This window comes from Syngnathus typhle, linkage group LG1, assembly GCF_033458585.1.
Source record: "Syngnathus typhle isolate RoL2023-S1 ecotype Sweden linkage group LG1, RoL_Styp_1.0, whole genome shotgun sequence".
NCBI lineage: Eukaryota > Metazoa > Chordata > Actinopteri > Syngnathiformes > Syngnathidae > Syngnathus > Syngnathus typhle.
The window spans coordinates 24,147,900-24,175,056 of record NC_083738.1 but is presented as its reverse complement, the minus strand read 5'-3'; the positions used below and the strand labels follow the sequence as shown (position 1 = coordinate 24,175,056).

Genomic DNA, 27,157 nt, shown 5'->3' with positions numbered 1-27,157 from the left:
GAGTTGTCATTTATCAAATTAGATGATGGAAGTTGTGATTGAAAAAGAATAATGTAGTACAACAATTAGAAATGCAATTTTATAAGAATAGATTTTTATTTTCCTGTGATATGAAATAAATCATACATTTTAGAGACGTGGTAAATGTTTACTTAAAAAAAAAAAGTATTCAGTCTTTTTTTTTCACAGTGGGGAGAAAGGTCATTGATAATCAACAAAACATAAAAATGCTATTATTAAACTAGTCACAAATCTCCTATCACGTCTTCTTGGCTTTCCGTCTGATCACAGAATTGATCCAGTCCATGTAGTTGGCCACTTTAGTGTAAACGCCGGGTTTTCCTGTCCGTCCGCAGCCCTCCCCCCAGCTGACAATCCCATACAGGAAACTGACGTCGTCCTTCGCACAGGCCAGCGGGCCGCCAGAATCCCCCTGACGAAGAATGCGTGCCATAATTACATTAGCGAAGACAATAGCGGACCCAAAAAGACCTTTGTACACATAGCCTTGCAATAATAATTACTAATTGCTGATCTCACGCTAATGGCTAATTTATTGCTAATTGCTGATGGGCGGCATTTTGGAGAAATTTCAACATGGACCCACCCAAAGAATTTTTTTTGCCAGCTGGACAGATGTCACCCTCTTACCTGGCAGGCGTCCACGCAGCCGTTGAGGCCAGCACAAATCATGTCTGTGGTCACGTGGTTGCCATACACCTCTGGACTCTTGCAGGTGTCATGGCTGATCAGCCTCACTCCCGCTTCCTGCAGGCTGGAATAACCATCTGCTTCTGTTAAACATAAAAAAAAAAAATAATAATAATAAGTTTGGTCATCCTTAGCTATATGGTAGTTCTCCTACTGTATCTCGGCATTGGATTTGATAGAACAACAATTACAAATATAGAACTACAGGATTTTTCTCTTTAGACTTTGAATGTGAGGTGCCTTAAATGATCTAACTTCCATCATCTTGGCATTTATCTCCTTCATAATCAATGAGTCAAATTGAGTTCCCCTCTAATCTTTATCTTCCACTCACTGCTGATCACAAATACAAAGCAAATACAACGCCGCCATCTTCGGGGATCGTTTAGCCATTACATTGGTGTACAAATCTGAATTTCATAGACAAGCTGGGTGAGACCGTCTTTCAAAAACTAACTAGACAAATATTTATGTGAATGGTTGGATTCCAGTATACAAAAAGAAACGTTCACAGCAATGAATGACTTCTGAGTGAGAAGAAGAGGCAGAGAAGGTGCCCAACTAGTCTCCAATAATTGGTGGGCATTCTCAAAGTTTAGAACCACTGTGCTAATTTCATTTAAGTTTTGCATTGTAATGAGCATTAACCTTCTAACATTCTAAAATTCAATGGTCCGGTTGTTGTTTTTGGCATTCAAATACACAATGTTTAATTCTCTTGGTTTAACTCTGTGTTACATTTTATATTTCAAGTTACAGCGTGCGTATTGTTCAGATTTATTCCCAAAGTGTGTTTTAAAAACTTTGTGTTTCAAAGTGAGTATGAGGCTCTTTTTAAGAGTTGAACATTGTTTGATGTCACTCACTCTCATGCATGTGTCCCCAGCCACTGATGGAGCAGCAGTAGTTGTCTGGGAAGGTGACACCTGTTTCGGGAAGACAGATGGGCCTGATGAACGGCGTCCGCTTCACACAGTGGCCGTCTTTCTTCTTCAGTTTGATGAGAACTACCCCATTTGGGAGGTCAAGAAAAACAAACGGTAAGCTTTTACAGGGGAGGGACGCAGCTGCTTAGTGACGTACAGTTGTGCACGCACACTTGAGGTCATTTAGTTTGTGTGAGTCATCAGTATGTGATTACCAATGTCGTGGAGCGTCGGGTTGAACACGGAGAACTGTTTGGGAAAGATGTACTTGTCCACTCCAAAAGTGCGCGTGTCGGGACTGCTGACGTTGAAGTGCTGCTGGCCGAGTACTACGCGAAGCTGCGACAGCAGCGGGCTGAGAAAGTCACACACACAACCCGACATGGTCACATGGGTTCTTTGTACATTGGAGTTAAGGTGGCGACATTTCTGGATATAGAGCGAATATGAAGTCTTGGTTAAAGAAACAGACGCTCCCATGAGGGTATGTGATGCTCGTGAAGCGGCTGACATACTTGCGGAAGAAGCAGTGGGCCGCCGAGACGACCCAGCAAGAGGCAATCAAGGTTCCGGCGCAGAAGTCTGACTGTCCGATGTAAATGGCCACCATCCAGGGGTGGCTTCCCGGCAGAGCCGAGTTTCCTCCCATGATCCTTCCCCTGGCTACGGACACCCGCTTCTTGTGCTTTGTCCCGCACACCGGATTCTTGGCTGGCACCGAGCGGGGCGAGTCACCCAATTCGGGTAGCGTGTTGAACATGTTCATCCTACGAGAGGATGCTACAGAAAACAATGTGGTGGTTATCGCTGAAATGTCTTTACGTTTAAGCTAAAAATTGCATTATAGTGTTTGCTAAAAATTGCATTATAGTGTTTGCTTTTTTTCCATGACCATATTTTCCTGTGTGTAAACTCACACAGTGGCATCTTGCAGGAGGGCACTGCGCAGTACTCCCATGAGATGGCGCCCCTGCTCAGAGTGTAGCACCACGGCATCTTGTCGCCATCAGGATTCCTGCACGCACAGGTATGTTCTGATTCTATTTTTATATTTGAGACTAAAACTATTATGTTCTTGCCAGTCGGGTTATTTGTAAAAAAAAATTTTTTTAACCCAATATAATAGGGGAGTTTTTTTAAATTCTCCCTTTGGTTGAATAATATAGTAAAAATGTAACAATTTTAATATTTTATTACTGTCTATAAGTAAGACTTTTTAAATTATTTTCCCTTTGGTTGAATAATATTGTAAAAATGGAACAATTTTAATATTTTATTACGGTCTATGAGTAAGACAAAATAACACTGTAATTTTGGAACTTTATATGTACATGGATCATCAACACCAGTCAGTTTTTGAAATATCTCGCCCTGCCTCGAATAGTGAAAAAAATGTGTAATTTATTCCCTGCTAAAAATATTTAAAATTGCTTGTGTTAGTAGTTCAAATGAACTATAATCAATTTTTTCTTTCATGTATCATAATTGCTTCTGTATGTGCCCATACAGTCAACACTCAGCCACTTCCTCTCTGCCTTGTCTTTCAAGTATTAATCAGAATGCCGTGTTTAGAAAAGTGCCGGCACATACAAGATATTATTGTAGAGAAAATTTGAGGGTTGACTTCCACTTTATGGTTCTATCTTGAAACGTATGCATGTACAATATTGAATATCATCAGATGTTTTGTGCACTGCATTATGCTTCGCTTCCACTAATTGTACAAATATCAGGAGAGTTTAATTTGACGATATAATTCAATATACATCATCATAATCCTGTGGGGATTTTACATTAATGTGCTATTATTAACGTCGGTCTGTTATTTTAAATTCAACAATTCATTTCATATTAAATTTTCTCACTCTGTTACAAGCTTGTTCGTTTTTTTCCCCCCCTCCGTTAACAGATGACATAAGCATAGGAAATGAGTTGGTAGGGTTGCGCCACATACACCCACAACGTACACACACCTGCAGTTGGCATGCTCCCCGAGGCCCCTCTGGGGTGCGGCAACTACCGTGCCCACATGGAGCTCGTTGTAAAGCAGGTCTGAATTCCACGGCAGACAGCGTGCGCCAGACGCCGCCGTGGACACCACGCCTCGGTAGCGCGTACCCCGACTGTTGTAGCACTCGCTTTCTGGCTCTGTTTGGGAGGGAGGCGGTTGCTTTGGTCAGTCGACAGTAGGATACTGGAAATGGAGTCGGAAGAAAGAAAGGTTCTACTCACTGAAGCTGCAGTACGGTCCGCCATAGCCGTGTCTGCAGTTACACACTTTCTTGCGAGTGGCGATGATCATCCGGCACGTTCCGTCATTCTGGCACGGGTTCGAGCGACACACTAGCATATGCATAATGCATAAAAGTGCGTTATGTCAGAGATAGATTAATCTGTCCCTAAATGTTGTTTTGACGCTGATTTCGGTAATGTTTTTCCTTTTTTCTAGCACATCAGGGTTCTGGGGGTATTTTTTTATTTTACGTTTGACTTATAAAAGCTTGTGAGGATTTTAGCTTTGTCTAGCTGAACCTAAATGTTAATTCATAAATCTTACAAATTATAATAGCTATTACATTATTTTAATTTATTATTATGAAAACAATATTTGAGATGTTTACTTGCTTCACTCCTTTAAAAAGATGTAAAAATTTGCTAACCAGCTTTCGTGTTACTAACGTTGGCATTTCAACGGTATTTTCCATTTCCGTTCGCATTAAATTAGTAAGGCAACGTGGTTCGCTTGTTTTAAATACGCAAGATGTAATTCTTTTTGCGTTCTGTTTACTTTTGATCATTCGGATGATTGACCATGAAATAAAGCGGTGAGGGCCCGTCCAATGATGCTCGACGCTTTAATCAGGGTCCTTTTTCTCCCAGTGTAAGATAAGTTTTGCTTGCAGGAGCGTGAAGGCACCTCTGCGGTTTTGTTCCTTTTTGCTGTAAATACCCATGAACCCACCCACCTCCAACAAACCTGTGGGTGTGTCTCAAAATACCATTCCTTAGTCACAGTGAGTCATATAATCTTTCCTTTCTTCGTTCGTGATCAAAGGAAGGGTGTGGGGCCTGTTTAATATCTTGGCCATTTCGTTTAATATGCAGTGCCGTAGGTGTCGGTAACGAAAGCAAACAAGACAGCCGTGTCGCGTGAGCCTTACGCATGTAGCGGGCTCGTCGGCACTCGATCTTGCCGCCGACGCACGTGCACTGTTCCACGTTGCGGAGGTGAATGCGGCCCCAGGAATCTCCGTCGTCATAATGGCGCAGGTGTATGGTTTCGTAGCACTGTTCTAAAAAAACAAAACACAGCAGAGGCAACAAAGCTGAAAGAAACAAAAGAAACCCGACTGTGCAGTTCTGGACTCTTTTTCATTCCATAATGTACGTTATCTATTCCTTAGAGAGCAGGAATTTGCCGTGTTGTTGACGCAGGTTATTTTTCATCTAAAATTTTTATTTCAAAAAAATTTCTGCTCAGCGTCAGCAGTCTTGCATTTACCATTTGAACAGCAGAATTCAGAAGTTGGATTGGTCTACGTTTGTGCGCCTTTTGACTATTCAGGGCTTACGTCGTGAATAAAAGTACGTCTCCCCGCATGCGGCATACTCACTGCGCTCGCAAAGTCTTCCGGAAAATCCGTCAGGACAGGAGCACTCAAACGTGAGCCCCTCTGGGATCAGCGTGCAGATGCCACCATTTTGACACGGCTTCAAACGACACGGATCGGTGAGCCTTCGCGACGCGTGAACGGAAGCTGGAGAAAAAAAGCACAGCAACTGAAAAAACGAAATATTTATATATGCTATTCAGAGAAGATTTGAACTATTTGGCTTTGTGTAGTTGCTTGGGAATCAACGGCGTGTTCATTTTTAACGATAGCGTATATGCTAATGCTAACCATTGGGTTGTCTTCGCTCCGGCGCACAGAGACCCCACTTTCGGTCCCGGTCGAAATTAGGCGTAAGAGAACACCTGTGGGGAAAAAAAGAAAAGCACATGGTTCTCTTTTGTGGAACTTTCCATCATTTGTATTTAATACAGAGCATAAATTGGCAGATGACGCGTTCTGTTACACCACCTTGAGGACTCACCACGGTCTCGAGGTGAGGACGGTGATGCAGTGGTGATGAATTCTTCCGCCCTGGCGAAACGGAATCGCACACTCTTTTCCAGACGTGGTGACAACTGTTAACGGGAGGAAATAAAAGTTTCAATGTTCCTCTCTTAGAATTGTGGTAAGATATTTGTGACTCCTTATCGCTCAGCACCACCGCTGTATACTTTTGGAACTTGTGTTCCCACTTACCGTAATATATTTTGGCAATGGCAATATAATTCCACGATTTGTGAGAAAGTTTTCAATTGATCAATTTAAAGACTTGAAACTCGCCATTTCCACAAATATTTTTTCTCATCTTCCAGCATTGCGTTCTCATTATTTCTTGAGAATGTTTGTCCCAGCTCTGAAGTGGATGAACGTTACCTTTTTGACTCTTTGCAAATGGCACTTTGGAGATAACGGTCTCGGGCGGCTGAAAAAAAAGTGCGCACGAGATCACAGAAACATTTACATTAAGCCATTTTTATTTTTAAATGTGTGCTCTACTTACCCCCTGTGTGCTGAGAACAAATGGGAGAAAAAGTAAAAGCCCGTATGTCATGGTGGAAGTATGCATCGAGGCGCCGTGGAAAGGAAAACAAAAAAAAATGCCTTCACGTCATGTGTGGAAGTTGGAAGCGTCTCACTGCGCTTTTACGCGCGTGGATCCCTGCAAGTATTATCCTGCCCCGAGTTGAGTAAATCCCTTGCGTCATTGGGCTGGTCTACATACTGGCGTATTCCGCCACCACCGCCTCCCGCCCGGTGTTTCCCCCGTGGACGCTCTGCCTTGCCTCAATGCTAAAAAGCCCCCACATAGACCTGGATTGGGGGACAAAGCAGGAAGGTTGGGAGGGGGTGGGGGTTGTGGGTGTGCCCTTGTATCTTGTTCCACAAATCATCTTTCGCCATTGGAATGAATGGAAACGCAACTAATCTGTTCCAGCATAAACCCCCACCAGTCTTTTTTTTTCTTAATCATATGCACTCAACAAAACCAATGCACTTCCTTTCTTCTTTCATCTAATAGTGCATTAGTGCCACCAAATGATATTTTTCTCCAATGTGAATTGACGTTTGCAAGACAAACAGCTGGTCAAATGAAGCCTTGTATCTTGGAAAAACTCTATTGTTTTTACTTTTGAAATAAGTTTCCTCTTTTGAAAGAATTATTTTCCCAAATAAAAGGCAATATTTGACAAGAATATAGTTGCATTTAAACACTAACCGGTTAGAATATCTTCAACTGAATAAACTTTGACTTTAATATTGTGACAATATGACTTTAAGTTGAAAAAAATGTGACTTCATCCTCCCAACATTGCTTTTCATCCTTACCGAATATGGTTTTGTTCTGTTAAAAATGACAGCTTCATTTCCTGTAAAGAATAAAACTACTATCTTCAGTTCCGTACAACTTTTGTATTTGGCCACTTTTCATTAGGTTTGATTAGCATTAAAAATCTCCCCTGTACCCCAAAAAGCTTTTAAAACCCCTACTTTAGGGACAACATTTGGAGGGGGGGGGTATGTTTTGGGGCCATTCCTGCAGGGACATGCGCCATCAAAAAAAAAACCAACATCCCATTTTACAACCTCTAATTTCCACCAGCTGTCATTGTGGCCCAGTCCAGATGCTAACAATCTCAGCATGGTCGGAGATGGCTGCACTACTTAGGCCTGTGTTTCCCCAACCACTGTGTCGCCGTGAGAGGTATTCTGCTATGCCGAGGGAAATTGTCCAATATTAATTACGGACAGCCTTGTGAATAGGCTCGCCGAACCACTGGCCAGTTAGCGCAAGGCCTGGTCAGCCACTTGCTAATCGTGCATGTGTGGTTAATCAGAGAATCTTGAGATTTCATGTTGTGTCGGTCTGATTGCGCCGCATCGGCACAAAATCAGTTTTGCTGTCTGCTTTTGTGACAGTGACGCTCTGACGGCCGTGGTGCGTTTGCGGACTGACAGAAATCCCAGCATGTCGCAATATTTATAGAGCTTGTCTAAAACAGTAAACCGTAAAGTCATGTCAATTTGTTTTCATTCATTTAATTCTTGTTGATTTCTTTTAATCACAATCACTTTCAATAGTTTATTCCTTACACTGTCTAAAACCTTTTTAAAAACTGTCACTTTTATTAAAAAAAGTAATACAATTCAAAAAATATATATTTCTTTTTATTCAATTATTCCACTCTTTCTATATATATATATATTTATATATAGCACGTTCACAACGTCTTTCGTTTAATATGACTACTTTTAATATAAAAACTGATGTAACACCGAACAGATTTTTGTTGATGGCGGGCCTCGAGATTTTTTCCGTGCTGTAGATGTAAAAAGGTTGGGAAACACAGACTTAAGCAATGTTTTTGTTATTTTCAACTCAGCAGGAAGTAAGTCGTCACAACTCTAAAGTCATCAGAGATTCTTTTTTAATTGACAACTTCAACCACAGAAGCAGAAAGTACAGGAAATATTCAGCCATCCGGAATCAACACAGGAAGCACAAAGGAGGAATTCATTTGTTGATCCTAAAAAAAAATAATTTGGAAGTTTTAGATGAAACACAATATTGGATATGGGCAAAGTAAAATCATCAAAAATATCGATGTAAACATGATTGGAAAAATATAAGTTAAGACGTTTGGTCCTGTTCAATCGAAATTAAAATAAATCAAACAACCATTTACTTGGATGGTAGAGAAAATATCTAATAAAACCAAAAACAATTTTAAAAACACAAATTTGAACAATATTTCTTCATAAAGTCCGCAGAGGGACATACTAAATAAAAATACTAATACAAATAAAACAATATGCCCTATTAGAAGTTGTCATTTTTTATGGCTTGTCATAGAAATTTCAAGCTAAACCAAAAACACCAAATTACACCAACTGAACGTACCAAAACACCAGAATTCCAATGTACGATAACAATCATTTCATAGAGGGACATGCAGAGTTGTTTGACTCCTTCCCTTGGGGCTTTCAAAGTGCAGCAGTGGACTCGGAGGGGAGGGGGGACGGGGAGTAGAGGGCTCATTAGACGACGGTGGCCTTAAAGAGGTCCGCCTTGCACTCCGGTTCATCCGGGCGAACGGCGCCGTGAGGCATCTGCTGGGTGCTCCTCATCCGACTCTGGCACTGGCGCAACTCGGCCACGTAGCCCTGAAAGCTCAGGCTGAGCTCCGACTCGTCCCCGCGGGGCGTCTCAGTCGGCGCTCCCTCTTCCAGGTGCACCCCCTCCACGTCCATCACTTCCTGCGCTTCTTTCCCGCCAGGTGCTTTGGAGGCGCAGTTGGTGCCTGAAAACGGAAAAGAGGGGATGCTTAAAATAGATTTTATCCGCGACAAGAGCCAAAAATCTACTGGAAAAAAATTTCAAACTTTCAGAAAGAATTCTGACAATTGCCAGCCTTGCATTTTGTGTCACTTTTTCAATATTTCCATCTTACACCATCCTTGCTTGTTATTGGATCTCACTATTTTTACTTTTTTTCAGCATTAGCCCAAAAGTACCAGAAAAGATTTTTTGTTTCACATTATTATTCTTTACTGTAGAGTTCGGAAATTGACCAAAAGTATCGGCGAGGAAAAAAAAGGTGTCTCTAAAGTTGAACAAAAAAGTTTTCAAATTTCTGTCACGCACATTTATTTAGTGCTCGCCTCAATGTTTCCATATTATTTAAATGACATTTGTCGCTCTTATATAGTAATTCAGAAGCGCGTCAATAAAAAAGTCGCTTCCGTCATCAGTTAACAATTGTTATTAAACCTTTGACACTTGTTTGCAATTTCGAATTTGACCAAAATTATCGTAGCGATCGGAGCTACTGTTATACGCATTTCGACTCTCATTCCAAAAGTAGAACTAGCCTTGTGGGTTTAGTCTTCAGTTAGCAATTTATTGTTTTTAAATGTTACTATTATTACTCTCATCCTGATTTCAGTGTTTGACATGACTTTTGTATTATTCGTCAGTGTTACGCAATTGTGGCCAGCTGCTGTAAATGAAATAGTTTCCTAAGGGAATCACTTAACAAACAGTCAGTGAGTGATTAAGCGCCGCCTCAGTGCTGATGTAAACACCGCCTCCGAGTTCCAACAGCTGACCTCCTTCAAGGAGCAAAAAAAAAAAAGGATGACACAATGCGGAGGGATCGGGTAACAACCGCACCAGGAAGTGATGTGTTGAAGTTGGTATGTAACGCTGCAATTCTTTCACTTCAAAAAGTAATCAAAATTTTCCAATTTTCTCCATGTCATAATTGGTTTTGTACATTTTTTGTATTTTACTAATTGTTTTTGTTCTGTCAGTTTTTGGTTTTCATTCCTGGGCACATTTGAGAGAAAATTTATTTTCTTTTTCAAATAGCAGTAGTTAAAAGAATGTGATTAAATGAACCACTTCATTCTTAGTAATATATCTATTTTTTTAATTTATTGTATTTATTCATTATCTTCTCTATACCTTCCCGTGCTAGGCTAATAGTGGAACTGAGGTCAAGGTGAAAATGTTGGGCTGTGTGATGTCTCCCTCTCGTGGGCAAAAAAACTAAATTTAATAGGCATGTCTATGTCCTATCACAGTATAATAAAATCCCATATGTATTTACAATTGTGTGCATGCGTGTCTCTTTACTAACCATAAAACGTTTGTAGCTTCGGACTAAAACGTAGGTCCATTGTTTTCTTGACATGCATTATTATTATTATTTTTATTACTGTTATTCTTTGTTTCAAAAGTTCAAAAATGGAAGAAGACTGTCTAAAAAATCAGATGTGACACTGGAAGCGGCAGGATGAGGTTGCCATGGCGCCCAGCGGGAGCGGGAAAAATCAAGTGGAGACACTCGGCAACCGACAGGACGGCAGCCATTTTGTGCACACGGCGGTGAGGTCAGCCGCCGTGCCGTCAGACTTCTACACTCTTGGCTTTATTGTGTTGTTCTTGTTGTAAGTTTGAGCTTCTTTGAACACACAAGAATGTTCAAATGTTGCTTTTTGGTTTATACAGTTCATTTCCCTTGTTTTCTATGGAAAAGAATGTTCAATTGAAAATAAGCATGTGGAAACCCACAGACAGGAAAGGGAAGATGTGTGGGCATAGGCAGAAAGTCAAATCCAGTACCACGACATCCCTGTCGCCCGCTAAGATATCCCGCCACCAAAGAATAAGATGGCACCCAATCAAGCCTTTGCATACAATCCACAATGCGACACCCTAAAAGTAACCGCCACCTACACCACCGAGCTGGAAAGAGGGAGAGCGATAGAAGCCGAGCGAACGCGCATCGTTATTCACACCCCCGTGCCGTCAAGAAGCGCATGCAGCAACACCAAAAGGAGCCGACGAGGATGACGCCAGCAGGCAAAGAACAGCGAAAGGCATGCGGAGGCGGATCAAGGACAAACGAACATCACATCCGATTGGAGCTTTTATTCCAAGGCCGAAATGACAGGTACACAGTTGATTGGCAGATCCAAAGAGAGATACAAAATCACAACCATCAGCGCCGACACGATTGTCTCATCCTTCCTGACTTTGTCTCCTGACAACATAGAAAATAAGTTTGGAGTGTCCGCTGGCGTTGTTTTGGAACGTTATCCCGCAGCAGTGTGATGATTTTCATAATGGCTTCTTTTAACAGGAGACCGCTCCTCACACTGCTATGGGCTGGCCTTCCTCTCGAGTCAGCATCCAGTCATGAGCAAAGGTAGGAGGACGTTAAAATTCGCAATCTTCCTGTACTTTCAAGGAAATCGCATACAGTAATACTGTGACAAAAATCCAGCAAGTCAAATGGAGTCCTCTCTCATTCACAAGCCGTACCTTGAGATACTCAGTCATAAGTGAAGTCATACAAGGGCTTTGACTTAGGTCTTCCCAATGAAACACACTTCTGTTGTTTATGTTCGATTTTGATTGGACTCAACTATGACCAAGCTTAGTGTCATTTTTTTTGCTGTCTCTATTTTCATTTTGCCATTCTCTTCTTCTCCATTCGACCAAAATGTCTCTAGAATGTCCTTTGTGACAGCGTTTCGCTACAGGTTTGCACGCCCTACACAAAAACAAAAACAACCAAAACAAATGGCACCTAATTGTGAAAATGCTATTTGAAATGTTAGTTGAGGTCGAGGGCCAGTCGAGTTTTTCTGGCTAGTGTCAAGTCGTGATTTGTGTCCCCCTCCTCTACAAATGACGGCACATTTTGGCCATTTGTACGTTGAGCACAATGTTTTTGCAGGAGCCTTTGACTAGTTTGTCCGATTTAGCAACTCTTCCACATCCTACTGAGGCTACAAACTGCTTTGGGATGACATTCCACAACTGACACAAAATCCCCAACTTATTTCCAAAATTGTACTGCCAAATATCAAAATTTCGGACCCAATATTTATAAGACAGTGTCGGTCTTAATCATCAGATAATCAAAGAGAGAGATAATCCAGATTCATTAAAGTGCAGGAAGGGGGTGAAGTGATGGAATGGAAACGGGAGCTCTGGTTTACTACGCGGTACCTGGAGTGGAATTTGCGTCCGCGTCTTGTGGGTGAGGGCAGGGTGGAGGCGGCGGGGTGAAGTTAGCCTCGGGCAGGCTCCCCTCCAGAGACGGCATGGGGGACGGGGACGCCGGCAGCAGCGTGCTGTTGGGGCTGTTGATGTCACCCTCCCCCACCAGGGTCATGTCGGGGTGAGTGTCCTCCTCCACGGTGCGGAGGCTCGACCGGGTGTCCGGGGGCCGCGGGATGGGGGATAAGTGGGTCCCGAAGGGTGAGTGGCGAGACGGGGGCATCAGGCACCGCCTGACCCCGGAGTGTCCGAGCGAGGAGTCCAGACTCTCGGAGCGGAGGCCCGAGGCCAGCGGCCCTCGAGTGTGCCCGCCGTTCTCACGGCTTTGCTTCAGAGACTCCGGTGTGGAGCACGCCGGGTCCGAGGAGGGGCAATCGGGAAGGGGCACCAGACGCAAAAAATCGGGAAGCACTAAGTCCTCTTTGGTCAGTAGTCCGCGCTGGTCATTGGCCCGGGTGCTCTGCGCCCGGCTCAGCAGCTCGAAGAATTCTGCCAGAGAAAGGACAATATGTTGCGCGTTAGTTTGACAAACTAGCGAGCGGCTCCAAGATGGAGACATATGGCAAGCAGATAGGGCAGGAAGCGACCCCACAGACCAAAGTCAGGCTAAGAAAAGACTCAGGATGTCTGACATTTTGGTTTCAAGCAACCGCTTCAGTCCTTCAAAAGCAAACTTGTCTTTGCTACCAAATGTGGAGGTGATTTTGATCTTGAACTCTGTTATTTGCTGAAAGTGATATTCAATATTTAAAGGGAGGATCTTCATTTGGTCAAATGAGCTTTTGGCTTCACTATGCAAATGAGGTGGCTACTTCAGCGACGTAATCCGACTGTGAACAAATTCCCACAAAGTTCGTGATTCCTGCTCCGAGGGCAAAGCACAGCTGAGCGGCGAGAGATGAAACAAGGGAGGTTTACCTTCGGCTTCGTCTATATTTATCTTTTTCTGTTTTCTTTTTTCGCCTGGTAGCGCCGAGTCCAGTCCACTTGCCCGCCCACAAATCTCCTTTGGCGCTGTTGACCTCTCATCTTCCTGCAGACGCAACAATGATAACGCTGTTAGGCCAGATCGGACCTCTCCATCCTTTGTCGGCGTCCGCCTCGTCGCAAAGATGCGAGCCGGTTAGTCAGTTAGGGTGAAGAGGAAACACCCGTTTGTCGCATTGGCCCAAGTGTTAATTTGGGTGAATGGAGCCGGCCCGCGGAAGGAGGCGGCGTGGACTTACTGTTGCCGATAGACTCCTGGTCGGTGGTTGGCTTTTGAGGGAGGAGCTCTTGGGTACATCTGTGGACCACAAACCATACGTGAGACCATTCCATTTCCGTACATACTTATGCAACATAACTTACAACTATTGTCATTTTGAGCATTAAAACATAAATTAGCATTGCCACTTTTTTTACAAAAGGTTAGCGCGGTACCTTTGGCCGAGGCCGGGTCAACACGGTCCAGCACGACACGCAGACCGTCCAGACTGGATATGGGGGCTCCCAGGTCCAAAGGTTCCATTTGGCCGTTCTACAACAAAGCAGACGATGTGTTTGAACCGCCGGCGGAACACAGGGTAAAAGTAGAAAGCCACGAGACTCAAATAAACCCCATGGGTGACGAGGAGTAATTGTAGCCCTGGGTACTCCACCCTGTGGCACTCCGAGCCCACACGACTTACTATTTTGGCCACCAGTTCAGTGAGCAGGAGGCCATACTTGGCCACCACGGGGCGTAAGACTTCAGCGACCGGCTTGGTGGGTTTGGCTTTCAGCCCCACTGAGCGGTTAATGGGCACCAGGTCCAGTCTGATAGGAGAGAGAACGGCATCGTCACAAGAGTCGCCACACAACGCGTTGTCATGGGAACGCTTCGCACCGGAACAAGGTCCTCTTTTCCAATCGCAGATCTCGCGAGCTGAGGGTCATGCAGTCTTGGTCCAACACTAAAGGCTTTAATTGGAAATAAATAATACATTTAGCACCTTTCCATGTTTTTACATCAGTGTCGTAATTATATGATGGCAGTCCCCCCCCCCAACGTTATAGTTCCCAGTGTTCATCCTGGACTTGATCACCTTTTCGCCTCCCACCAGGAAGAGATCCACCGCCGCCACGTTAACATTGATGCCGTGACACAGAACTTGGAGGACCTCCCGAATGGAGGCGCCGGGCCGAAGAGAGATGGAGGAGATGGAGCCGTCGGGCAGCATCACGCTGCATTGCTTTGGGGAGCGCTCCCACGCGCCCACCGAGTGTCGATTGTCTGACTACAAGTGAGTAGAAAACCATTTGAATGTTTTCCGTGGAATCAAACACATATCTGGAACTCCGTGTATAGTCATGCTGCATTCTTCTATCATATCCAACTTAAAATGCGTACCAAGAAAAAAAATGTGAGTGGGCAGGCAAATAAGAAGAACGAAAGTGGGCTCTGTGTGTTGTCATGGTGATTTGCCCAGTGGATCCTTACCTCTATCTTGCCAGCGGAGCAAGACGTGGCCATCTCCAGGCTGGTACTGGAAGACAAGGAGCCTTGGGACTCCCTTCGGCCGTTACTACCCCAATAGTCTGCACGGAGAATTAGGGGAAGCCCCCTTTAGAGGGGGAAAAAAAGTTCCTTGTAGAAGTTGTGCGTGACACTCACCGAGATTAATATCGCTAATGTCCTTCTTTTTAGGACCCTTGCCAAAGCTCCGATTGCGAGACCACGAAAAGAAAATCCCACGTTTTTTGTCAGCGCTTTCATCTCGGTTGTCCTCATTGAGTGACCTCCCCGACCGCTGTTTCCTGGCGTCCTGCAAGGTAAGACGGCAAAGGGTCGAACTTGACTGATATGAATGAAAGGGGGAGCAAAAAAAAAAAAAAAAGTACCTTCTTGGGAGTGGAAAGGGTCGAGCGGTCCGAGCTAGCGCTGTGTTTGGACGGTGCGGGACTGCAGGGGATCTGGTAGGGATCCGGCAAGGGGAGGCCATCCACCTCGGCATGCATGCACTCTTTGTAAAGGGAAGACTTGAGGAAACGGGAGTAGCTGTCAAACTTCATCAGATTGAAGATCTGCAAATGGGAAAGGGGCAGGGCAAATTAGCGAGGGAAGGCCTCATGAGGAGAAAATCAATTCCACGCTATTAGAACAAGGCGAAAAAAATTCACGTCTGCATTTTGAACGCAAAATGACAACAGTATTTTGTTGACGTGGGCGGCCCAAGAGCCGTACCTGCAGCTGCTGCGTCTTGAACATGTCGGGCCTCGGGGACGTGAGGACGTCGTCGGCCAGTTGAGCTTGGCTGTCAATGTTGACCGGCATGGTGGCCTTGCTGGACAGAAAGCTGTTGTAGATCTCGCCGGCTCTCTGGGACAGCTACGGCAAACGCACTTCTGGTCATCTCTGACAACGCGGTGGGGGTGATGACACGCGGCGGGCATACCTGCTTTTTGTCAGTCGCAGGAACATGGTTGAAGTATTCACAGGCTTGCCAGAACAAGATATTCTCCTCACTAAATTCTTTCTTGAGAAATTCCTGTGGAAACAAATGACGACTTCTTGAGTTCTGCCTGTTGAAGTTTAACATTCCTGAAACAAGGACTTTGTGGGCACGTACCGAAAAGTAGCGGACGCCCACCGGGTCCTGGAGGAGGCGCTCGAAGCAGCCGGCCCAGCTGGCCACGCGTTGTTCCGGAAGCCCTCGGTGGCTTCCCGGAAGGCTTCCGTTACTGTTCAGGCTGCTGTGGCTGCAGCATCCCTGCAACTGAACGCCGCCGGAATCTGTTCAAAACACACGTACTACATTATTAGATTTGACAGTTAGCAGTGATGAGCTTCTTTTGAAACTAGAAATATTGATTTTAAGGCGGACGAAATCAAGCTCCGAAAGACTTACCGCCGTCGGAGGAAGCCGCCGACTGAAAGAGAGCAAAGAGAGACATGAGTGAGAGGCTGCTGTCATGACCCCCTGCAGGCTGCTGGAGATTGGTGTTAATTTGTACGAGGGGGTGGCGACTCAGCCTCTTTCACACTTGTTCACACCTCCACAGGGAGGAGGGCGGAGGCGTAGGAGCCCCCCCCCCTCCGCGTTGTTTGATTTGCTCCTCAGTGTCCTAAATGTAAGTATTCTTGCAAGAGGGGCAATCAATGGCTCTAATGGTCCTCCATTCACTTGCTAATTGCGCCATTGAGTGCTTTTATGTGCACATGGACATGTCCTCAACGAAAAGGGCAAGTGGCCACAGACCCCCGTGTAGCCAAAGAAAATAGAAGAATTTATTTCAAATGGTGGTCCACCTATCTATGGCAGCGACAGATAGTTGCAGCCAGCACTTGTCAGAAGGTGCATAACGAATCAACGTTGGATTCTTGGTGTGCCTGAGATTTTCCACGTTTGTCGTTGTGCTCCTTGTTAGAGAATAGGCATTTGTGAAGAAAAAAAAATTACTGAAACGCTGGAAAGTTGTCATGTGCGGTCTAGACTGTAAAAATAAGTTCCTCTCGTAAAAGTTGCTGTATATTTCGGGTTCAGATTGTCAGACATGTCATTTGTTTAAAAGTGATATTTTCCACATATTACAAACGCATTTTGAAACCAGAAAAGTGACAGAAAAAAAATCGCCTAGCTGACATGTAGCCACCTAGTTATTTTGAAGTGAAATCATGAAAAATATTTTCTAGTTTGGGTATTGGAAATGAAAGCAACAAATTCTATGTTTTGTTTGGCCTTAATTTGAATCCAAGCTTGGCTTTTAATTGCACGTGGTTGGGAATGTCCGCCTTAAGTCACGCTAATGTGGAGCCGTTTCTGGAACAAGGGTGGCGGCAAGACTAAAAACCACAATTTTGCGACTCTATACGTTGTTTTCAAAGTTGTCGACGAGCCACAGCGCAAGCTCGGACATGTCGTGCCCATCGTGCTGTCAGATCCCCGATGGTGACGTTTTGTTCCGTTTTGAGTTGGTAACCACATGTGAAACGCAAGCCGCTCAACCGCTAATTGTCTCTCGTAGCCTCTTTACAACCGTCCAGCTGCCGTGTTCAACCCGCTGTAGTCGACACCCAGGAACCCCCCCGGCCCCACCTTCCGCCGTAGCCAACATGTGTGTGAAGCGCCTGAGAAGAAAACAGACTGACCATCTGCGTGTCCCTTTGGAGCTAAAAACATTCCGAAACCTCAAACCCAAACTACACAGTAACTGTTTGAAGGAAGAAAGACATCACACTTGTGACGTTAGGTTTGCTTTCGAGTTCACCCATGACAAATGTGTCCGGTGATAAACAGGAGGATCTTGATCGATTAACTTTTTTTAATTTAATGTTGTCACAAATCCAATGATAAACTACTTTAAAATTGTCTTCTGTTTAGGCTAAATAACACAACATACGGAGGCTACGAGGTCTACGTTACGTATTCATGAGGGACCACACACACAACCCGCCCTTGTCCTGTCCCCTAAGTGATGACCCAGGCACACGATCGCCCCTTGCCCACACACTCACTCCCTTCCTCTATTGACACCTTGGATGACAAGTTGGTCCACAGTGGGTGGCGACAGAAAAGGAACTGGTCCCCCCCCCCCAACACACACACAATAAGTCCACAGAATAAAACTAAGTTAGCTTCTATCGATCGGATACTGTGTTGACTGCGGGTATTAAATGCACTTCCAACATTTCTGTGGTTGCTGAGTCTGGCGTATACCAGACACCACATGTCAAAGGAACACTCAAAACCTCGACAAAAAAATAATCCTGATACAAATCAGGGAACTTCGATGATATTGCCACCGGTTAGCACCCCTGAAGAATCGCTTGATGTTTCCTTCGGGCTTGTTAAGGCATGCTTTTGGTATTAAAAACCAGATGAACATGTATCCAGAGTCAACAAAAAAACGTGACACAAATAACCACAAGCCCCCACCGCTTGAAGCAGCAAGAGATGAGCCACAAAGAGATGGGAAAAACAGCTGACTCAAACCAAAAAGGAGTTGGCAACTGCAGGGAAAAAAAAAACTGCGTTCTTACGGTGTTGAAGTTCCACGTCCTCTTGAAGGAAAGTCTCTTTTTGAGACTCATTGTTCCCTTGACTGCTCGGCGAGCGGTACGCAAGGCAAAGTAGACGTGCGCATACCTGAGCATTCCCCACCCAAAGCTAGGCCAACCGTGTCTGTACAAGTCGGAGAAAGAGAGGGAGGGGGAAAACCCTGAAATTTGACATGGCACTGGACTAAGACGAAGAAGACGAAGGGGGCGGAGGGGAGGTTTCCTCATTCGGCAGCTGTTGCCATAGAAACCCTGCCGACGATACATACAGTCGCTCCAACATTGACGAGAAGGAATCATAAGCCCCCCTTCTTTCCCTTGACAAAAACCACAATGCCCCCCTTCCTTTTAGTACTCTGGTCTGGCTTGAAAAAGAAGAAAAACATAGTCGGGATAAATCGAAACCATATGTATTCCGATGAATCGGCCGTATCTCACAAAGCGAGTGTTGCTTGCAAATATTTTGCAAACGGTTGTAAAGTGTTTTTTCCTGTCACAAAGAACCGTTGGCAAATTTTCGGTGTGATAAGAAAAAAACGGTTTTGCAAGCGTTAAAACTGTTGGTGAATCTCTGGCGAATGCCCGCGACCGTTTGCGACATTCAACAAAACATAATTAAATAGACAGTCGAGCCGTACGCAAACACTAACCCAGTTAGTGACGATTCCAGTGATAGACAAAAACCCACTTGCATCAACGCCGTCGAGTTTTTGAAGTTTCAAGTAAAACAGGTGTCCGACAGTACCGACGAATGCCCACCTCTGCCGGAAACCTTCCTATACCTTTTAAACCATGGCTAGCCAAGTAGCGCTTTACAAACGTTAGAATAAAAACTCACGTCATGACGAGCAGCCTGCCAGAAACAGTTTTCACGTAAAAACCTTCAAACATGGTGAATGCTAAAAACTAGTTATTCATCTTGTTATTCCTTAGTTTGTTGTGTCTCCTACACTATATGTAATATGAGACATTCACACATTTATTTGGGTAAACAATTTTAATGGCCCTTCGAAGGAAACACAAAATTTAAGTTTGACACCCCTGGCTTAGATGTAGCCACCGAATTGGGAATTATGGGAATCAAGCTATTACAAGGGAATAAATCAGATTTTATTTTTGTGTAAATAAAGTCATTAGTTTATGAAGGGGAAAAAATACCCCCCCCAAAATGTTTTTATGAGAACAAAGTGGAGGCATTCTAGTTGTTTGTATGGCACAGTAATGCTTTTCATGTGACGCTTTGCTTGTCACAAGACGCTTAATTACATATTGCGATCATCGCAGTTATCTGCTGCGGATGACAAACGAAAATAACATCAAGGCGACTTCCTTTTCGAGGAGGAGGAGAGGGAGCGGTGCGTCAGATAAGAGGGAGGAGAGATTTCCTTCCAACACAAGGTCACAAGAGTTTCTAATGGTAAATCCCCATTTTACACTGAAGAAATTGGCATTTTTTATGACGATAGGCTCAGTGGTTGAAGGGGAAAAAAATCGGAATATTAAACGGCGAGAATTGCAATTAGCATGAGATCAAATGTAGCTGTTATGGGAATTATGTTTATGAGAAAAACATTTAGTAGCAGGTAAATCAATTTCTAGTAAAAGTGGAAGAAAAATCTGTTTACAATAAGATGTGTGAATTTACTCTGAGAAAAAAACTGAAAGTTTTGCAAAAACTAAAAGCAAAAAAAATATTTACATTTAATTGAATTTTATTTAATGCTATTTTTGAGTAATCCAAACTGACGAGAAAAGACAGCACGTTTTAAGTGGCAGTTTAACCCTGAAAAAAATAGGATGAAAGAATTATATCCCAAAAAGTTCTGAATAATACAAGGAGAATTTTCTTGGGATAAATAAAGATGTACTTTCATTTCATGAGAATAAAATGATATAATTAGGGGCAAGAGCTACAGGAAAAAGTCCTGCATATAAGCTTTGTGTTGTTGGAATGTCCTCCTGTAGATGAACGACAGGGCTAGTAATGCAATATGTAAAATAAACAGCCAACTTCATAAAAGCAAGGAATACCCCCCCCCCCCTCCTCCCAGCATGTATTATCAAAAAGAATGGCCTGCGATCGCTTGAGCCTGGAGGGCAACCACATAAGACGCGACCACACCCTCGCACTGCTATTTCGCTCCCATAAAAAAACACCCTAAATGGACTTTCCGAGCTTGAAACCCGACACGTGTAATTAGCCTGCTGACTCTTGCCCCCGTTTTCCCATCTTACAACAAAGCTCAGTGTGGGTACGCTCGGCGTGATGCGAGGGCCAGGGTGATCGTTGATTTCCTGAGTTTACGTTCTGCCGTCTAATCGCTTTGGTCATGCGGGCAAGCTGAGCTGCTTGAAAAAGAAAAGGCACTCATAAAAACAACTTTATTCCTTCTAATTTTAGCCTCTGTTCTAATAGAAGCCACGTCCCATTTCATTGCCGGGTTCGTTGAATACAAAAACCCTGATTCTTCTTTGCCAGGTCAACTTGAATTAAAAAAACACCACCACCACACTCCAAACTGACAGTTAATCGTATTTTTTCTAAAATTGTCGTATACCAGCAATGCCTTGATCAATTCTTTGGCAGGTTGCCTAGACTCCATTCTAATGGAAGCCATATATTCCAATTAATCCACCCCAAACAGATGCCCTACTTAATTAATCCACTTGAGAAAAAACAAAATAGAAAACAATTGACACCCCAATCTTCAGACGCCTCCACAAAAATAAACGGAGGTGACACCTGTAAAGCCGACAGACGACTACACCGCAATTGCCTGCGCGTTTCAAAATCTCGCGTGGTTGCCCGTTCAGATGATGTCACGGCAACGCGAGATTTCCAGCGGCGGTCGGAGAATGAACTAGATAACCGCATCCACATCTGCCTCTCGCATATTCAGATGTAGCGCATGTGGGCAGCAGACCAACAAAATAAAAGCGGTGAGAAAAACGACGTTCGCCGGCAGACACCTTTTGCAGCGTGTCGCCAAACCGGCACAACTGAATGCCAACCTTTTCTTCCATCCAAACACCCACACAACGCCCAAGGACAGAAGAGGCGTTTTGCACTTTGACGAATAACGTATTTCGTCAAAAAGCGGACCCAACTCATAATGGGCCGGTGCCCCAATTCTTGGCCAGATCCACCAGACGACTTGCAGTGTCCCCTCTCATAGTTGGCTCCATATTTATAGGAGCCATACCCTGATTAGGTGCCAGTTCTTAAAAAAAAAAAAAAAAAGCTTAATCCTCAAAACATCATCTGATGGTAGATCCTCCAATAGTCGTCGTGACCCAATGAATTCATCGCCAGGTCTCCTGGAATGCTTAAACGCTGCATCCCAAAACAGACGACCAGCACCAGAGATGTCTCACTCACTTGATGTCTCACTTCAAAATTGATCGCTGACAATATTTCTTACAATTGTCTTAAAGAACAAATGCCTCACTCCAGACCCAACAACAAGCAGTACTTCCTCAAATAGTGATCTCCGTTCTTGTAGAAGCCATCCCACAATTATTTGCCAGATCCACTTGAATCGAAAAAGTGCCAAAACAGATGACAGGCGCTGTTTCCTTTGATAGCTCCCAAACACCAAAGAAATCTGCAATCGGTGGCTTTGTTCTATTAAAGACTATATTCCAATTAATCGCCGCTTGAACAATCAAAGCCCGCAACCCAAATAAGACACCCACTCAAAAAAAGCAAATATTCTCTCTTTGAGGGAAGACGACAACAATAATTTGATCGCGTCGGGGATAGAAACCCTTTGGCCGTTCAAATAAAAACCATCAACTCGATCACTTTGCATTTTTTGCAAGAATAGATGGCCCGACGCACCATGCAACGAGAAACATTCCGCAGCAGCCCACACAGCCAGAGAGGACTTACGGAGTTGAGGGTAATGGTGGGTTCCATGTGTGTGGCACGCAAACGGGTCCATTCGCGGGAGCTTGATGCGCCGAGTGCGGGAGAGCCCCAAATCCCAGCAGCGACTGGGAGTCGCGTACCGTGACTCTCGCTCTCCCTCCCTCCCTCCCTCCCTCTCTCTCTCTCTCTTTGGTCGCAGCAGATTCCTCCTCTCTGTTTACCTCCCACCTTCCGCCTCCGTGTCTTCTTCATGCCTTCCCTTTTGACGCCCACAGGCGCCACGGGAAAGAAAGTCAGTCGTGTCTAATGAGCAACAAGGGTGTAAAAGCAACGGCGACAGAAATGCCCGAAAGAATTGCTTCTTTTCGTTTCGTGATTAATTATGCTAAATAGTGCTGCATTCTAAGAAAATTTAAAGAGAATTTAAAGACAAGCGGCTTTTATAATGTGTGATTATCGTTTATAGTTATATGTGAGTGGGTGGAGGTTGTGGCGTACAGCAGCTCCTCGTGATTGTTCTCATTTCGTATTTGAGTTTGGAGTGCATCGTAATTGTGGCTCTCTGTAGTTTCTATTTGTCAACCGGAATCTAACCGTTTACTGCCACCGACGAATATATCCGTCAAGTACAGTTTTTAACGGTTAGGCGTGAAAGAGAGTCTTTTCCAGCTTGTGAATTTCAAGCTTCTGTATGATTGTAAGATGTCAGCATTGCATCAGATTGATTTGAGAAGATTAGGCATGAGAGAAATGTTCAAATTGAGTTTAGGCACCGCCCACACAAACATAGGTACATGTGATGTATACAGGTGTATATAGCATACAGAGTATGTGTCATAGTTTGTAGTGGATGATTTGTCAAAAGATGACACAGGTGATGGAAAGAACGGCAAACGCCATGTGGAAAAAAAGCCTCTGACATTCAAAACGATCCATGCGAGTGTGTCAATCAGGGTGCGTTTCTCAGTAGTATGGCTGTGAATAAATTCTCAGTCTTGTTTTTGTTGTGGTGGTGTGTTACCATACACAGTAAATGTAAAACTTACCTCAAGGTCATCCAGAGATCGGGCCAAGCTAAGACGCTTTGAAGAGCGGCGTTTGGAGGCACGGAGTGCACCCAATCCCCAAAATCTGGAGCCCTGTCAAAAGAAAAGTGTAGTTCAGTCATATTTTTCTTCAATTACACTACAGTGTTATAATAAAATTGAATGAATAAATATTCAAGAAAATTTTTATGATTATTATTATAAATATATTTACATTTAAAATGTATGTTTTTGACCCCCCCCCAAAAAATGTGACAGTGAGACCCTGTCATTACTTGAGTTGTGTTTTGCTAAATAGATCCACAGCGACATTCTGTGGCCATGATTAGTATAGCAACCTTTTGGAACTGTTTTCTAGTATGACAAAAAAAAAGTTTCCATAAAGTCATTCTACCACCCAAATGAAATCGTTTATTTAAATGAATCATTTAAATTCTGCTGTCTGCAGCCAGGTGGTCAGAATCTGTGTTTTTGTTTAAAAAAAAAAAAAAATCCTCATTGTGTTATGATTTTTAAAAAATTGCTCTTATGATTTGTATCGATCGATAACTCACATTTTTGCCACGCTCATTCTTCCGGTGGACAAACCCTTGGGTCCATTCCTCTTTGGGGGGCATCATCGGGAGGACCTCGGCAGACCGATACCGGTCTGAGGGAATCTGGCTCATGGGCGGCGGTAGGCTCCGCACTTTGGCACCCGAGCCAACGTCAGCTAACCAGTTGTCATCGTTCCATGTCACTGTAGGCTCTGGATCACCTCTGAGGGATTTGGGCCATTTTGGCTTGGAGAACCAACGCTGGCTACCCCGTAGAGGCTCTTCAGAGAGGCTATTTTTTTTATCCAAAAGGGAAAGAGGAGGCGGAGGCTTGAACTGGAACTTCAAGCGAGGTGGGGGACGTCCGTAAAAGTCAGTGAGAGAATCAGGCCCGGGAAGCGACTCTGAAAGGGAGTGTGTGCTACCATTGTTCTTTAGGTGGCCATTATTGTAGCGGTTTCTCGGGATATGGTCTGGGGATGCGGGATTATCCCATGGACAGGTGGGGAGGAGGACCCCGGAGTGGTTTTGGATTACGGAAGGGAAATCCCTGGCGGCTCTTTCCTCAGGGGGTGAGGCATTGTCAATGCCGCTGTCTCCGTTACTACTGGCGCTACCTTTTTGAACGTTTGCCTTGGCTTGCTGCTGAGCCTCCGAGTCCAGTTTGGCTCGAAGCCTCTCCACTGCGTCCCCCATATCACTGTACAGGACCGTGACAAAATTAAGAACATCCGGCGGAGCCTGGGGGAATTCCAGGCAACCAGAGGTGTCCGGATCAGGCGTGCAGTCGAAGCCAAAGCGCCCGGCAATACCTGTGTGCTCATCGTGGTTTCCCAGCTCTGGGTCAATGAAGAAAACGTGACAGGAGGCTCTCAGCGGAGTGTCTTGTGGGGCGCAGCCGTTGATAATGTGCGCGGTGGTCACCAGGCAAAAGAAACGAGGGTCCTCGGCGCAAACGGCCCCTAGGACCAAGTTCTCGGTGGGAAAGGCCGCCAAAACGGCTCCCACGTCATCGCAAAGTCGGATGCAATCAAACGTAATCTTCATCATGACGAGCGTGTGGGTATCCTGCTCCGTGCCCAGCTGGCGTATTCGCTCTCGGATGGCCTTCAAGCTGTCGTCCTCCAATTGCGACGTATTTAAGATCAGCTCGGTGGAGCTCAGGTAGCCCACCACCAAGGTCATGTTTAAAATGCTCCAGTCTGGATTAACGTCCTCGCCGTCCGTAAAAACAGAATGACGTTCATACTTTGGCTCCTGCGTTTCGGCACTTTGTTGTTTGGACCAATTTGACATGTCCGGTTCCGATAGTGGCCTTTGCTTGCCGACAAGCACGTGGGGCCAGGTGTCGGAATTGGGTGAATCGTGCGAGATGGCGCGTAGGACGCTGGCCTTTTTGGGGCTTATTAAAAACTTTTCGTCGTGTAGAATGGGGTTCCCGATGACGCGGCCTTCGGTATGCACGACCAAGCGCAGCGGCCCGATGCATCGGCCGATCATCTGCACCACGGTCTCGTGCAAAGCGGTAGATACGTCGGCTCCGTTGATCGCCATGATGCCGTCGCCTTGTTTGAGTCCCACCAGATGGGCGGGACTTCCCTCCAAGATGCCGCTCAATAAACATGGCCACTGTCCCGAGATGGTAAACCCGTAGCCGGTACGACCACGGTGGACTTCCACGCGCCGCAGCTCGCCAGATGCGCTTAAATCCAAGCGCCTCCTGGCACTCTCGGGTTGACCCTGGATCCTCATTTTGCCAACACTATTGTGTTGTTGTCATACTACGGTTACACAAAAAAGACAAGGTCGGTATAAGCAGCGGTGAAAAGATTGTAAGCATCAACTGTAAAGCCAAGTGACCCTCAGTGTTCTCAAGCCTCACAATGATACAAACCTTGAACACTACAAGAATACCAACTCTACACCCTAGCTCAAACCCAAACAAAACTCTACCCCTAAATTCCTAATCCTAACCGCAACACCAACTTTAAACTTAGTTTTTAGACAGATCCGATTGAAAGATATTCTGCATTTTTAGGCAAAATCTGTGATCATTTGTAATATCAGAATTTGCCGATCGATCAATAACGTCCAAAAACCCTGCGAGGTGAATTTCTTTTTACACTTTTATACACTTAGGACAAGTCAAAAATTACTTAAGACCTTTAAGAAAGGATTTCTGGTGTGTGATTACTACCATTTGAAATGATCTCCTCAGAGAAAACTGGTTCAATGCACGTTCACGCCAGAACTACCGAATAATAACAAAATAACACGTTGAAACGAGTAAACAACTGATCCAAGTAGGTCTGGTTTAAGTGAGTTATCTGTCCAGGATAAACGCACAGAGGGCTTTTATATCCTCCCCCGGAGCAGAGTGCCAGCTGGCTCTCCCCCTCAATAAAAATACTTGAATGACAACCAGACGTTTTGTATTCGGCGACCTTTTTAAATGCCACACATTTGAAACAAGTTGCAAGTAAACCACAAGAAGCCGTGTGTGTTTCTTTCTTTCCTTCTTTCTTTCTTAATGCATTGCGTTTTACAAACACAGACATTCGCGAATACGGCAACTCCGCAACTACTTACGACTCTATTACTATCTTTTTACTAATACTACCAAACTTTGGGTATTTACCTCATACGGTGTCGAAAGTCTCCCCCCGAAAAAAAATAATAGTCCACACAGCTTTTAAACGCCCAGTTTTGACATTTCCAAGGCAGGCGATCCCATTTTTAAGGGCCAGTTATTCCAAACAATACATTAGGGTCGCGATTTAAGTGGTCTCCATATGCGGCGGTGTCGTGGACGCGGCACCCCTTCACGCGCACGCGCACAAGGCAGCTTGAACAAAGCGACATTGACGGTAACCATAACAACGCAACGTCTCCGTGTCACCTGGTCCGCCCCTTTGGCTCCGTTTGGCCAATCGCAGCCTCGCGCACTATTCAAACCAATGGTGCAATCCTATTGGCTCATGATGTCGGTTGACGGAGGCAGTCCATTACGGATATCAACAAACTTTTTAAAATACCTTTTAATTGAAAGTATATCGGAGAATATTAAAAAAAAAAGAGAAAAAAAATAAAATACACATTTAAAATGTTGTTTAGCGATGATTAACTGTAAAAAAAGAAGGTATTCTCAGAATTTTAAAAAGAAACGTTTTTTTTGTTAATGATATCAATGATTTATTCCTAAAATCCGAATTTAATTGTAATGTGCAAAAAAAATAACGATTGTAAAATGTCTAAAATGATTTAATTTGGTAAAGTTAAAATGCATTTTTACAAAGTTAAAAGACATGTATTTGGCGCAGTATGGTAGTATTTGTTTTACTTTAAAAATGGATTTGTGCTCA

At 44.3% G+C, this 27,157-nt stretch overlaps 2 protein-coding genes across 2 annotated transcripts; both read right to left on the bottom strand.

Annotated features, from left to right (window-relative positions):
• Positions 1 to 72: 72 nt before the first annotated feature.
• On the bottom strand, positions 73 to 6,586 carry LOC133161839 (hepatocyte growth factor activator). The gene is made up of 14 exons (XM_061290517.1): positions 6,252 to 6,586; positions 6,125 to 6,173; positions 5,733 to 5,826; positions 5,540 to 5,613; positions 5,252 to 5,395; positions 4,799 to 4,930; positions 3,870 to 3,980; positions 3,611 to 3,785; positions 2,555 to 2,652; positions 2,153 to 2,417; positions 1,853 to 1,992; positions 1,578 to 1,718; positions 652 to 794; positions 73 to 433 (listed from the first exon to the last, which is right to left on the bottom strand). Exons 1-14 carry the CDS (start codon positions 6,315 to 6,317, stop codon positions 260 to 262), a joined length of 1,806 nt encoding a protein of 601 aa, XP_061146501.1. The 5' UTR covers positions 6,318 to 6,586; the 3' UTR covers positions 73 to 259.
• Positions 6,587 to 8,156: 1,570 nt separating this feature from the next.
• On the bottom strand, positions 8,157 to 26,645 carry rgs12a (regulator of G protein signaling 12a). Its single transcript, XM_061281877.1, has 18 exons — positions 26,434 to 26,645; positions 23,814 to 25,576; positions 23,260 to 23,352; positions 16,193 to 16,214; positions 15,914 to 16,077; positions 15,740 to 15,832; positions 15,529 to 15,672; positions 15,186 to 15,368; positions 14,959 to 15,109; positions 14,785 to 14,882; positions 14,390 to 14,581; positions 14,191 to 14,264; positions 13,994 to 14,120; positions 13,746 to 13,842; positions 13,550 to 13,608; positions 13,242 to 13,356; positions 12,273 to 12,812; positions 8,157 to 9,051 (listed from the first exon to the last, which is right to left on the bottom strand). The coding sequence occupies exons 2-18, from the start codon at positions 25,545 to 25,547 to the stop codon at positions 8,789 to 8,791; spliced, it is 4,149 nt and encodes a 1,382-aa protein (XP_061137861.1). The 5' UTR covers positions 25,548 to 25,576; positions 26,434 to 26,645; the 3' UTR covers positions 8,157 to 8,788.
• Between the last annotated feature and the right edge of the window lie 512 nt (positions 26,646 to 27,157).

What these genes read in the sequence shown, in the direction of transcription:
- LOC133161839 (XM_061290517.1), bottom strand. Translation starts at nt 6,317, where the DNA reads ATGCATACTTCCACCATGACATACGGGCTTTTACTTTTTCTCCCATTT. An exon ending in CGGACCGTACTGCAGCTTCA is followed by an intron (nt 3,786 to 3,869) that starts GTGAGTAGAACC and finishes CCTCCCAAACAG; the next exon opens with AGCCAGAAAGCGAGTGCTAC. An exon ending in GCTGCGTGGACGCCTGCCAG is followed by an intron (nt 434 to 651) that starts GTAAGAGGGTGA and finishes ATTCTTCGTCAG; the next exon opens with GGGGATTCTGGCGGCCCGCT.
- rgs12a (XM_061281877.1), bottom strand. Translation starts at nt 25,547, where the DNA reads ATGAGGATCCAGGGTCAACCCGAGAGTGCCAGGAGGCGCTTGGATTTA. An exon ending in AGAATGAGCGTGGCAAAAAT is followed by an intron (nt 23,353 to 23,813) that starts GTGAGTTATCGA and finishes TTCTTTTGACAG; the next exon opens with GGCTCCAGATTTTGGGGATT. An exon ending in CCCTTTCCACTCCCAAGAAG is followed by an intron (nt 15,110 to 15,185) that starts GTACTTTTTTTT and finishes CTTACCTTGCAG; the next exon opens with GACGCCAGGAAACAGCGGTC.